This window comes from Pyrgilauda ruficollis, unplaced genomic scaffold, assembly GCF_017590135.1.
Source record: "Pyrgilauda ruficollis isolate IOZ18807 unplaced genomic scaffold, ASM1759013v1 scaffold1, whole genome shotgun sequence".
Taxonomy (NCBI): Eukaryota; Metazoa; Chordata; class Aves; order Passeriformes; family Passeridae; genus Pyrgilauda; species Pyrgilauda ruficollis.
The window spans coordinates 7510451-7524727 of record NW_024508100.1 but is presented as its reverse complement, the minus strand read 5'-3'; the positions used below and the strand labels follow the sequence as shown (position 1 = coordinate 7524727).

Sequence of the window (14277 nt, the reverse complement as noted above, 5' to 3'; positions counted from 1 at the left end):
ACAGAAAGAAGAATTAAGCTATGCTGTTCTGAGCATTTAATCCTTATTCTGTAAAACAATTCACTGCACTGGACACATTCCTTGCCTGGAGCTTTCCATCCACAACGTTTAAGATGACGGCATGAAAAGCATTAAAAAGCACTACCATTTATCCCTACATTCCTTGCACAAATTCCCTTTCAGCCCCAAGAAATGAGGGCAAACAGCCACAATGGAAAGAATATATAAAATATATCATCAGGTCAAAGTGTTCCAGCACAAGAGAAATTGATGAGCAGCATTTTCCATTACAGACATCCAGACAGAGGCTGTTTGTTCAATCATTTGAAGGAAAGAATTAAACATACTCCTTTTTCTCCACACCTAGACCAAAAGAGAGAGAAAAGGCCCAAAATATTGCGCAACTGCACTGACTGGGCTGAGTCCATATGAAAGGGGAGCCAAGCTCACTTGCTCCTCTGTGTGGTTCTCTGATCCATCAAAAGCAGCATGGACACTGCCTCATGCCCAAGCCAGCCAGAAAGGGTAAATCCTGGCCCTTAAACTGCCAGTAGACACTTAAACTCAGGAAAAAATCCAGCCTCCTCTTTCACACATCCTATTACTCATCTGGAACATCTCCTCTTGCTTCCCACTTTTACCATCCCAAGTAAAGCAGATGTTGCAAAGCCAAGTCCCAGTCCTTTTTTGTTAGATGTTTTGTGAACATGAATGTCCAAGATCAGCTGATGAATGCTGTCCTGTGTTCTTTTCACTGGGAAAGGCAGAAAAACAATAACTGCTAATAATGTCCATGAATTAATTCTGCAAAAGCAAAAAAAGAAAGATGAGGCCAAGGTCCTTCCAATTAAAAAAATTCAGCATTCAAAAGGAGGTGATTAAAATGGGACATGACAAAAGGCCAAACATGCACACACATTTTGTGTCTGACATCGGGCATGTGAATCCCAGCCATGGCACTGTGCCGAGTGCCACGTGTACCCGCTGGAGGCAGCCCTTGTCCCAGGAATGTGTCCTCTTCAGCCACATGCTTTTTGTTTTCCAGACACAAAACAAGATAAGGTTTTAAAATATTTCTATTGCCAAAATTTATTATCGCTCCACTCTAATGGGCTGCCATGGTTTCTCAAGTCTTTTAAAAAGAGAATATATCACAAAGCCTTAGAAATTAACTTCTTTGTGCCCCCAAAAATTTCAAGTTTGTATTAGACATAGATTGTCGTTTCAATGACTGCCCAAAAGATGACTTTTTTTAAAACTGAGAGGCAGCATTTATTCACCATCCTGCACAGAATTTTTGCTTTCACCAAAATGAAATGGTGGTGAGTGAAAAAGAATTGAAACGGTGGTGGATGAAAAAGAATTGAAATAAAACCCCTTCCATGCAATCATATATGTTTATTATGATAAAAACCTACTAAAATTAAATTAAATTATACTAAATTGCTTAATTAAACTAAATTACAAATAAAGAGCTCCATGGTGTACAGTTTTATCATGAGAAAAAGTAATTCAGAACCTAGTCCTTTTTACAGGGACTTATTCAGGGAAGGAAAACTGGCTTTCTTTTATGAACACAATACTCTAGCATATATTTGACCTCACTGAAGAGTGCACTGCTGGAACAAAATTATGAGATACTACATGATTCAAGCAAGTTTTATTTTTCACTCACACACATTTGAATGTAACCCTGGGCTGTGAAAATAATCACGAATGACAAGCCTCAAAATGTATGCTGCTCTGCTGAACTGAACTGATGGAAGCCTTGAGTTAGTCAGCAAAATAAAGCCATAGGAACAACAGGGATTTATCATGTCTGAGCAGAGCCTTGAATGCTGAAAGTGAATTCTGAGGAGAAGCTCCAAAGACAATGGGTTTTGCATAACACCATCTTTGTGGTTTAGTATTTTAATTGGGATGAAAATTAGGGAGAAAATACTTCTGTCAAACAGAAGGAAATGACCAACCATCCATTATGTCCTGAACAAGGAAAGAACTGAAGTTTGCCTTGGTCTGTGACCATGAGTAGCTTGGTGGTGCCCATAAGTCCCCCACCCAGCACCCAGCTGAAGCAGCTCTATCCCCTCTACTTGTAATTTCATGTGCAGATAAAAAAAAAAAAAAAAAAAAAAAAAAAAAAAAAAAAAAAGAGTTCTTAATAGAACTATGAACCATCTTTTTTTGTCTGAGAACATGACTCAGAGTTTTTTACTGAACTACAAAAGGCCAGGCAGTGAATTGAGTAGAGTCCCCTTTCCCTTCAAAAGGCTCTGGATCCATTCTTCATGCATCACTGCAAACTTTGAGCTGAAATTCATCAGTAAGTCAAGGCACAGAGGTTTGCTGCCAATGTGTGACAGGCTTCCACTTGTTACTGGGTCCAGTAATGAGTAAAGCCAATTGCAAATCTTTAATTTAAGAAGGAAAATAAAGCAAAAAAACCAAAAAAGACAACAATCCACCAGGTTTTGTATAGTAGGATTCTAATGTTAGGAATGCTGTAGGAATGAAAAATTGAGGGGAAGGAAGGAATGAGCTTTCAAAGGAATTTTATGTAAGTGGATGTTGGGCTTAGCTCTGGAATCTTAGATGTGAAGTCCAGTGAGAATAGCAGTTGAAAGCAAGAAATAAAACTTCCAAGATGAAAAGTTAGTTCACTTAAACATATGGCTACAGAATTCAGTACAAGATCTTTTAAACCAAAGGAATGTATCACATGAATATGAAACAGTCTCTCTTTTATTTTTTTATTGTAAATATTATTAGATTAGTAGTAGCGAAACTTGCAAATTTTTTCATTGAAGTGTCTTCCACCGGAAACCTAATGCATAGAAAAAGACATTTTTTATGAGAACATGCAACTCTTCCTTGATAGGAAAGTTTCCTCCTGTTATATGTGGAAGTACTTATCACAGACCACAAGAGCCTTCAAGCTCAGAGTGAAGACATCCAGCAAGAGCCACACTGTTCTTTGCATGATAAAAAACTCCAGGCTTGAATCCTATTTGTGCCTGAGCCTAAGTGAGACCTCTGGTCACTATGGTGCTAGACACCATGGAAGGGGCTTGCACTCCACTCAGTATGAACAGCTAAATATCTGCCAAAGCAGGGGATTTAATGTGGGGATCTATGCTGCACATAAGTTCACTGGCTATCAGAATATATATTTAATCCAATTCTCTCTTGTTGAACCTGCTAAGTTTTGTGATAATCGAACATTTAGGGAGACAGTGTGAGTGTGAACAGTATTTTGATATTTATTGCATTGGCAAGCTTTACTAATGCTCATCTATCACAGCAGTGTCTGAGAAAAGTCTGAAGGCAGTGGAGTACTGTCTCCCTTCTGACAGATGAGCTCCATAAAACACTCCTGTGCAGAGGGAGCTTGGGTGAGGCAGTGGTGGACCCACACTTGAGGTACTCAAGGAGACACAGCCAGACACAGAGTCCTGTCCCATCCTGCAGCCAGGAATCAATCCACCTTTTCCTTAACATGCAGTTAAATTGCTTTTGGCCACAAAAACAAGTATGACTGACAGCTTGCAACACTTAGTGACACTGTAAGTATAAGCACTATCAACACGATACAGAACACCACTCTGTGTGTAAAAATGCAAAATTATCAGAAAAATACCAGAGCATTTACTATACTATATGCCCATTTTGAGCATCTACTGCTGGTGAAAATGTCAAGTGTCATTAAGATAAATTATTTTTATATATTCATTTTGCAGTGCATTGTGTCAGCTGAGTACAATGTATAGTATGAACCAACATTCTGTGTTCTGTTGTGACAAGCACATAATATTATACAAATGTGTAACATACAGTATTTCCTCCCTTTACTCCACTTTTAACCAAAAAGATTCTACTTGAGTGTACTTGACACAAATGTTACCAAATATTGTTTGGGTACTTTTACAGGCTTAAAAAAAAAAAAATAAACAGAAAATCAAAAGAAAAAAGAACTTGTTGATGGACACTGAAGCACTGCAAGGGAATTCCTGTTTCTTTAGGTTGCCAGGCTGAGATTCCTGTCCTTAAGGAAGTCTTCAAGTAGGTGCTACTCCAAACTTAGGATGTTTATTTCAGCAGCCATATAATGACAATATTGAATAGAGCCAGGTGTGAAACAGACTGCTTCCCACTTTTGCCTTGCCAGAGAAACACAAGTGACTAATTCCCTTTTGAATACAAATGTCCACTGAGTTGACTTAAGTCTTAAAATATTCACTGTTGACCTTTTTTTTCCTGACTTCTTCAGAAATCTGAAACTATGCATTGTGCAGGAAAGGAATGCAAAATTCATATTTAATATGAAATTGTGTAATATGTGCTGCATTATCCATCAAATACTTAGTCAAAAATACCAGGGGAGTGTTTCTTGCATGGAACATTGATGCACTTTGCTTTAAGCTCCTGAAATTTAGACCCTGCCTACAACAACAGTAAAATGGCCACCTCCACTGATTTGTCTGAAGCAATACTTTTATTAAGCAGTGAGATATATTTTGTAATTACACATTATGTCTCACTAAACACTTTGAAAACCACCACTTAATTCAATAGTGTACACATGAGGATCATACAAAGAAGTATGAGCACTTACCTCTTGATCACACATTGGTGTAAAAGCAACCGTGTACTCCGCCAGGGTCATGTCATTCACCAGGTTCTTCATCTCTTCATCAAATGCAGAGTTAATAAATCCTTGCCTATGGAATTCATCATGCATTCTCCTAATGAAGCTGTTCCTTTCCTGGCACTTTTGGGTGAGGCAAGCCAGCTTAGCCTGTGTGGCATGAACACATAAACATCCCATGGTTCTGTCATTTCACTCCCTTCTCAGACTGCAAGATTACATTTTGTGTCTGATCTGTAATTCCACATTTTGACCCAAAGCTATAGACTGTATTCCTGTGTCTCTACATTATTAGATGCCTCCACACCTTCAAGAGCAATATACATGCACAGACAAAACCGGAAAGAGATGTTCCCTTTCCATGTGCAAGGTTCCCCTTTGGACAGGCAGAAAGTCACCTTGCAATGATGTCAGTGAGCCCTTGTCTGAGGTGAAGGCCAGCAGCACCCAGCTAACCAGGGACACCTGCAGAAGGAAGGCACAGAACCTCCAAGCAAAGGGATACCCTTGTGCAGGTATCAGTGCTCAGGGAAACACAGTACCTTCAGAGGAGCTAATGTCAACTTCACTTCAGACTTCCTCTTCTGCAGTTCTTTCTCCTGAAACATGGAAAAATATCCTGCATCAATTTATTCAATAATTACTTTGAAATACTCCAGCAGTTTTTTGGTATTTGTTTTAGACCTGAGTCTGAGGTGTACACTTTGCATATCTGTGTGAGCCTGTATCACACAAACAGGATGAATCAGTGTAAGGCACTGGCTTCACACAGATAGGCTCTGGCATAAAAACACTGCCCTACTCACATCAGCATTAGTCTTAAAAATTAACAAAGGCTTTTGGAAGTTCTTAGATGGAGCCTTAGATCAGTGAGGTTATTTAATCAAAGCAGCATCACAGTAGAGTTGGTATCCTTCATTATGCACTCATGTTCATATTTACTCTGTGAATCTTCCAAAACATTCATTAGGGAAAAATTTTCCCTTTCCTTATCAATATTATACTGTAAAATTAGAGAAGAGAGGAGGGATTTTCTGCATGTATATTCTACTCTGGAAAGGAAAGATCAACAACCTTTTACTCTGACACAGCTGACACATGTCCTCTCTTAGGAGGTGAAGCAGGGTGGGCCAGATTACTTAGTCTGTACCTTATGATTAAAACCTACTGATGATAACCCTCCTTTCTGATTATGCAGAAAAAAATACAGTACCTTGTGACATAAAATTCATCACCATTATGAATCAATACAGTATTTTTGACAATAAAGTACAAATTCCTTTGCATTTATTTTGCCTGACAATTTATTTTCTATAAAGTTTACAGTAAGTATGTTATATTAATCATTAAAAAACTCTCCTTTATGAGAAATCAGTTATGCTGAAAAAGGTCACATTGTCCTCAGCTAATAAATTGTGGGCTTGGGAGGAATCAGAGCAGGCAGAACAGGGGAAATATGTCTTTACATTGCACTAGCATGGGGGAACAAACAAAGAGCTGGCAGTAGGTCCCTGAACTGAAGACATTCAACTCTTGATGAGGCAGGGAGCAACACATCTTGCTGATGCAATAGAACAATTAGGATCTGTCCATTTATATGGACAGCACATCTCACTCTTTACTCACCTACCACCTGAGGTGACACCAGACACTACAAAACAGTTTCATTTTACCAGCACTGTTCTTCTAAGAGGCATCCCCTAAGCCATGCCTGAGAGAAGCCACTAACCCTCTTTACAGGACTGGTTTGGAGCAAACCACAGCACAGGGTGAGGCTAGGAAAAACAAAACAAAACTACCACCACCAAACAGACAAACAACAAAACAGAAACCAAAATTGTAGAAAGATGGGTTTACTGTGGAGAAAGTGGAATGAAACCTGTTCCCAGTAGGGAGAAGACAATAACCTCTTGTATTTCAGAGTAGAAGCATGTTCTACTCGTTGTATCAGGCTATGAAGAACAAAGAGCACTATTGAGAACATGCCATTTAGTAGCTGTTTCGGAGCTTGATGGGCAATTCCAATTTGGCTCACATTGTAACTATTATCCTGTTCCAAAATATAGCCCCCAATAGGAAACAAAATCAAAGGGAAAGAAGTCATAGGAGGAATTTGTTTCCACCCAAGAGTTCAGTAGCTGTAGTCACACTTACAGCAGCAGCTTTGCTGTCACACTGTATGGCAGCAGCTTTGCAAATCTTAATGTACCTGCTTTGGTTTGCCAGGGGAAATATAATGCACAAGTGTACAAACTGCTTGTGTCAGTGCATTTGTGCATACATAGTGGGGTCTCATCAGAATAACTATGACAAAAATCCAAACCACACACCTATCTGAAAATACGGAAACTCTTCATGTGTAACACTAGCAGAGGAACCAAAAACTCTAGGAAAATTTGATAGGAAAACTCTATCAAAATTGTATTATTAGCTTGGAATTTCATAATCTGATATAGCGGAAAAAGAGAGTCGTGAATGTTAAAAAATCCTGACAATTTAAGCCAAGGACGTTGCTCTGTAAAGAATTTAAATGTAAAGCATCACTGTTCTTGCATTAAATTATGGGGATTAATTAGAGCAGAGACTGAATTTTCATAATCATCTATCATTTTTCCATAACATGGATCACTCAGGCAGTTTACATCTTCTCCCTCTTTCTCTGAAGTCAGGAGTACTTTTATATGCCTGGAAACCATTTAACTATCCTCAGATTCATTCCCAGGAAAGAAGACTATTTTGCTTCTCCCCTTTGAAAAGACAGATATAGAATGTGATGTCTAAGCTCACATTTAAACACACAGAAAACAATTTTATACCTTTTCACACAGCTGAGCCTGAAAGAGTTCCACTTCCTTCTGCAAGTCATGAAACTGATTTTGTAATGCAGCCTGGTCCCTGAGCTGGGCTTTCAAGGTCAACACTTGCTGCTCCAATCTCTTACTGGCTATTTTATTCACCTCTTTTTCCAGGGCATCCTTCAATGAGTACACAGGCTAGAGAGAAAATACACAGATTTTCAATTTAGGTGTATAAACCAACAAAAATATTCTTAATCATGTCTTATACCACAAGACTTCTCAATCAATATAACTGCCTACCTTGTACACCAAAAAGAAGCAAGCTGATATAAATGATCCCAAATCTTCATGAACATATTAGCACTAATATGTTGCACTAATCTTAAACTACTTTTATGCAAAGAGTACTTGACCTCTGTGAGAAGAAGCACAGAATTGGATTCTCACAACATTTCTTCAAGGTAAAGATATGTGTTGCAATGATTTAATAAATGGGGAAACTGGGCAAAGACAGATGAAGTGACCAATCTGTGGTCACACAGCGAGTAAGGAAAAACTCAGAAGTTCCCAGTCTCCTGCTTCAACAAGAAGCAATATGACCCTTCTTTTTCTACATATAGTTATCTCAGTGAGATAATTCCACTCTCCCAAATATTTATTTGTTCTGTAAGATTATTAATAAACTAATCAGATCTTAAGTAAAAATTTCTAAATAATATTTTTACATTAAAATGTAATAGTGATACAGAACAAGTGGAAAAAGAAGCTTCTGAATTTAACTCCTCCTCCCCCACTCTTCAATTTCTTTTCTTTCCTCCCCCAATTCTTCAATTTCTTCAATTTCTTTTCTCCCCAATTTCATGCACTTAGATTGAAAGGATTAGTGAGAGCTTTAGATTGATGGTCAGCATCACAAGGTCAGCTCCTACAAGTGGCACTGCCTGATTAAACATATAGATTTAGAATGAGGCAAATCTGAAGGAGAGGGAAGTATCCTGAAAAACACTTATGCTATTATATTAAAAACAAACGAACAAACAAACAAAAAACTGAGTTGATACATACAGCTGGTCAAGATTTCTGATAATATAAGTACCAGTATATAAGCAAGTTTAAAAGATTAATCTAAAAATTATAGTCAGACCCCTGATATACTGTGGTAAAACCATATAACTTTCTGAAAAAACAGAATGATGGTTTGATTTTAATAGTTACAAACATTGATACAAATGAGAGAGAAGTTCATACTCAGCCCTGATGCACAACACAACAGTAAATTTTTCCCTGCCTTTCTGGCTTTGACACCTTTGACTACAACACCCTGAAGGCACCATTCCATAGGGAACAGCACGCTGAGCTGATAGATCACGTTACTGTGCCTGCAGCCCACCACTGCAACACAGATTAAACCAGAAATATGTCACTGTCACAGTGCTCCTCCTCGTGAAGCCAGTCCTCTGTGCACAGCATTGGATGCTTTGTACCAAATTTTCTGGCTCCCTCTTGTGTCAGGAGAACAATAGGAACAGCTGGACACATCACGATGGATGAGACCAGGGCTGCAGGGACAAAAGCCTGAGGATGAGTCCATGACATGGTATTTCCCTTATCTTCTCTCCCACATGAAGTGTGTTAAAACCAAAAGGGAAACACTCCTTAACTGAAGATGCTTTATGGAAAAAAAAAGTGGGGAAGTAAAACAACTGTGTGAGGGCTAGAGACAGAGAGACGTTCCCTCTTCTTTTGCGTTTGGCTGACCCACCAGCAGTTTCCTGTAGTTCCAACACACAAATGGGGCATACAAGATTTTTGATGAGCACTCTTCAGATGTCCCAGTTTGCAGTGACTCTAGGTTATGTAGTCAAGCTCCAGAAGGATGAAGGACCCAGCAGCTGGGACTGGGAAATAACCAAAGGATAACTAAGCCTAAAACATAGCATTTAACACACTGCATTCTTGTAAAACCTGGCAAGACCACTACTTTTTGAAGTTGGTAGCTAAACATTAAAAAGAAAACCAGTATATTCCTCTTCTTATGTGAATTGTGCTTGTCTGAAAACTCAGTGAGAAAATGAGAAGGAATATGACCTTTTTTGCTACAGGCCTTTTTTGCAGACAGTCATCAGGAGTTCACTAGGGTAGCCTGGTGCCTCATTTATTATGTGCACTTCATACAAAATTCTTCTATTAATTTTTAAAGCTGAAAACATTACCCTGCCCCCTTCCTGCTCACCCCCATATTTCTCTTAAATTCAACCACAGCACCACCTCAACATCCCAGAAAACTCATCCAAATGCTGCTAGGCTAAAGCATATTTCACCTGTTAGCAACTTCACTGAAATAGAGTCCTAGCAGTAAGCTTCAAATATATTATCTTCGCTCTCTTTTACTTGCAATGAATACTATCATTATAATATCAGCCTTATGGAATCTCAGGTGACAACTAGGATCCCTGGGCAGCAGGGCCTGGAGAACATAAGAAATGCAAAAAGCTCTAAAACTTTTTTTCTAAACACTCAACACATGACATATTTCAAACACTTGGTGTTCTAGGCCCAGAGTACTCACATCTTCACTTCTTTCAAGCATCGCAGCAAGAGGTGTTCCAGAAAAATGAAGTTTAGAACAGGAAAAAGCATAAATTACTGTGATCGACTGTATACGGGTTTATTAGTAACCTTGAATAATGAGGAAGAGTTTTGGTCAAGGGTGGAAAGTAACTGAAAACAAAAACTGGATCACCAGTCAACAAAACTGCCCTCAGGAGTAACATGATGCTAAAAAGTAGATCAGGATCTTTTCTGTTACAAAAAGCCTTTTTTAAAATTTACTCTAGAAAAACTTATCTCATATTTTAAGGCCTCACACAAACCTGCTACCAACAGCTCGGTGTATAATAAAAAGTTTATTTAAAAGTGAATTATTGAAATAAAGTTGACCTTTGTTAAGATATATCTACTTTATTTTCTATTCTACTACTCACTAAATTGTGCCAACAAAATAAATATTATTTGGTTAAAGCATAATGGACTAGAGTAATGCATATAATTAGTTCTGCCATTAGTTCTGCAACTGAAGGATAAACCTAGTTCTGTGAAGTACATGGACGGCATCTTTGACCCTGGAATGAGACACCCATATTCAAAAATTTGACACTTAAGTCAGACCTAAACCAAACAGCATCACAGTATTGCATAAATTTATCCTACTGATCAATAAACACTAATTTGAAAACATAAGTTGTTGGAGGGATTTAAAAGTGGCAGGGTTTTATAGCAAAAGGCTGACCTGCACTTCTTCCAGTGTAAAAATATTCTGTCAAGGTTGATGAATTTTATTCCCATGTGAGTCATAGGAATAATTACCATCTTACTTCAATGGCCAACATAATAAACACTAATTGCCCCAGACAGTCCCTAAAAAAATGGATTAAAGCTCAGTTTCCCAAAAATGCACCCAAAATCTTATCTGATGGCTTAAACAAAACAGGTGACACATTTATTTTTATTTTCAAACACTTTAGGCATTTCTTCTTGCTTGAAATAGATTCTATACTATTAGGATGCTACATGCCAATACATCAGAATGACATGAAAAGTCTTTTAAATTTTTCATTTCAAAGTCTGAATTCAGCTGTATAAACACCAGCCCATAGTGCCATGAAATAACTGCCTAGGACTCCCTGGCTACGTACACCTTCAGCCAGGATGTCCTAAGGCCTTTAACTAGGATAAACAGTGACATTCAGGCAACTGAACTGTCTCAGAATCCTCATATTTTCCAGAATTTGTTTCTATTTTCTAAAGCCATATCTATCCAACCTGTTCAAAATGAAATTTACAAATATTTGTAGATTGCTACAAATGTGCTTTTCCACCTAGTAGAAATTGCATATTACTTCTTTGCAGCTCACCAGTTAAGGATGGCAAAAATAATTACAGGGTTAGCTAAAAAGTCATTGTAAAAGCTGCTTCCAGAAGATTATTCAGTAATTAAACATCTTTCCATAAAACACTTTATTTTGGTGGAAAATATAAACCTGTATCAAGACAGAGAACCACCTGAAAATTAAAAAAAGTTTAATTTACAGCAAAACCAGAATTTCTGTGATATAAACACATTCCAGTGAGATAGAAAGATTTCCTGGATTTTGGAGACACATATTTGGGCCACATGCCTCCATTTAAGACTTTGACTTTAATCCACACCATCTGTCCACAGTGTCATTTTGCCTGCCCAAATCCAGCAATCAGGGCTACAAGGCCTGAAATCAGGGCAAAAAGGCCAAATACTGCAAAACACTGCAGACTCCTCCAAGACCTTTCATTTAGGCCACCTGAAAATGACTTTGGCTAAAGAGAGCAGAACAAGAGCCCTCCTAAATAAAAAAGTGAGGTGTTTACATTGCCCATACAGAGCCCAGATCTGGACTATTCTGCAGACAGATGGTCTACCTTGCATAACATCTGCTCTCATTTAAGTTTTCAGTGGCTGGAGAGGCCACTAAAATTGCTTAAAATCTATTCCCAATACCAGTGTTTCTGCAGCCAGCAGCCTCCTCCCAAGGACCGTGCTTTTCTCCATGCCATTCACATACATACCATTAATTTGCAGTTCTGCTTTCCCTGCATTTTGTCCCCAACTTCTTGCTTAAGGTGGTCTAATTCCGAGAGAGCCTGCATCAAACGAGTTTTGGTTTCTTCATATCTTGTTTCAGCAAAACCAAGCTCTCTGTACCACTTCTGAGCCTAACAGGAAGAACAAAAATTGCTGAGTATAATTAGTCCAGCAGTGGTATCCTTTCTCAATACCAGCTTACATGCATGGATTTGAGGCTGCTTTCTACATTATAGCTTTTGAATTGTTATAAATTGATTAAAATAAATGAAGTTATACAATACACTACAATCTTATCATAAATATTAATGCAATCTAGAAGTATACCCTCTAGACTATCTCACTAGAGCTATGCCAGAAATATTATTTAAAGGTACCATGAATACTCTGAATAAAGTTTAAAAAAGCAGTGGTGTATGCACACATGATTTCAGAGATTACATATTTGAAAGCCCTCAGAGCAAAGTGAAAGCAAGTTTTTTATTAGCTGGGCAGGGGGGAAAAGTCTTCTTGAGGAGTGTGCCATGGTTTTAACTGGGACAGAGTTAATTTTCTCCTTAGCAGCTGACAAAATGCAGTGTTTAATTCAGTATGAGAATCAAAACAAAAATGTCAAAAAGAAAGAATGCAAAAAGGGGCGGGGGGGGGGGGGGGGGAAGCCCTCTGTATGCTCACCTTTTAATTTTTTTCCAGGCTGCCTTCATTCCACTTATACACATTAACTGTAGTTTTGAAAACACAAGCAAACCTGAACCAAAAACCACAAAGAAGCCCTCAATAGCTCAGCTGGTTGCCTGACAGCAAGCTCTTTCCTTTCTATGATATATCATTTTTTCTCCCATCTGGAAGCAAAGGTTTCACATTATTTTAAGTAAACTGAGAAAAGTATTTTAAAACAGGACTTCCTTATGACATACAAAATGATTAGAAGGACCCAAGTTAATCAGATTTTACAAAAGAAATAGAAATAAGACTGTCTCTTTATGTTCAAAATATAAGGTCAGAAGTCCTTGTCTAACCATCCAACAGTCATCTAAATCAATCCCTTCACTCCAGTTGCCTTACTTGAAAGCTGGGAAGTCTTATAAAGCTGCTGTCAAAGGACAATAATTTCATACAACCACCACGAAAACCCTATTGCTGTTTTTCTTTTACATACTCAACACACCTGCTGCTGCCAATGGTTTGTCCACAGGGCATGTGAGTGATGTCTGTTACAGCCCCATAAATACACACCTGCCATAAAAACACTACATTCTGCTTTGGTGTGCATGGAGTGGAGACTGATTAATAAAAAATAGGAATGTGGATATCTACTGCATTCAGAAAGGCACAACACTGAAAGCTTCCTCGGATGGTGTCAAAAGTGCAGATTTACTTCACACAGACAGAGAAGTCTCCAAGCAGGTGTTGCTGGACTTGGTGTTTGCTACACAGCTGTGGAGAGAAGGGGCAGCACGGCTGGCAAGGCCTCTGGATGCAGCAAACCCCTGACAGTGATCTGGCTTCTCACTCAAAAACTGCTTTCAATTCAGGTTTGCAGTAACCCTCAGTGCTTCCACCACCTTCTCCTCACTCCCAGTGATGTGGAGGGAAGCAGCTGCCCAGAGATGGCCAGAGTGGGCAGGTTGCTGTGTGTGCCTTTGTCAGGGCACTCAGCCTCTGGCACAGTGTGCTGCAGGAATGCAGCTGCACTTGATGTTCTGGCCAGCCAAGGGTCACTGTGCCATTCATCACTCAAAGATCAGAGGAACATTTTGGTTCTGCAGATCAGAGACTTCCCTGTTTTGTGAAAGTGTTGGAGCCTGGTAGAAAGAAGACAGCCATGTAAGAAAACACAAGAAAAAACAAATTTGGTCCTCAGAAGAGGTAGAAGGTTACCTCTTTTTTTGATTTTTCTAATTCCTTTTGCTGTATTTTTAGTTTCTCTTCCACCTTTCCAACTTGCTCTTTCATCATACTGTAGCTTTCAAACATGCTGCCCTGCATAGAAAAAAAAGACAGGATGACTCCTGTCACCTCTCACCAAATGGCACACAGCTGTTTATAGAACAATAGATGGTTTCCTCTTAAACTACTACAAAAATGTTGCATAAAATCAAGGCATTACATATAAATATTTCCCTGTTGACTATTCTCAAGTGAAGCAGTAATTTTGCATTTATAAGTACATAGTAATCTCCACAGAAATTCACTGTGGTGTAAGATATATGACT

At 38.6% G+C, this 14277-nt stretch overlaps 1 protein-coding gene across 3 annotated transcripts in view; it reads right to left on the bottom strand.

The window, feature by feature from the left end:
- CUNH4orf50 (chromosome unknown C4orf50 homolog) overlaps window positions 1-14277 on the bottom strand; it is a 62374-nt gene that overhangs the window by 32799 nt on the left and 15298 nt on the right. For all 3 annotated transcript variants that reach the window (XM_041464033.1, XM_041464113.1, XM_041464178.1), the window contains exons 8-12: window positions 13943-14044; window positions 12046-12192; window positions 7462-7638; window positions 5188-5244; window positions 4613-4795 (exon numbers count right to left, since the gene is read on the bottom strand). In XM_041464033.1, coding sequence (XP_041319967.1) covers window positions 4613-4795; window positions 5188-5244; window positions 7462-7638; window positions 12046-12192; window positions 13943-14044 — 666 coding nt within the window. The remainder of the gene's footprint in view (window positions 1-4612; window positions 4796-5187; window positions 5245-7461; window positions 7639-12045; window positions 12193-13942; window positions 14045-14277) is intronic.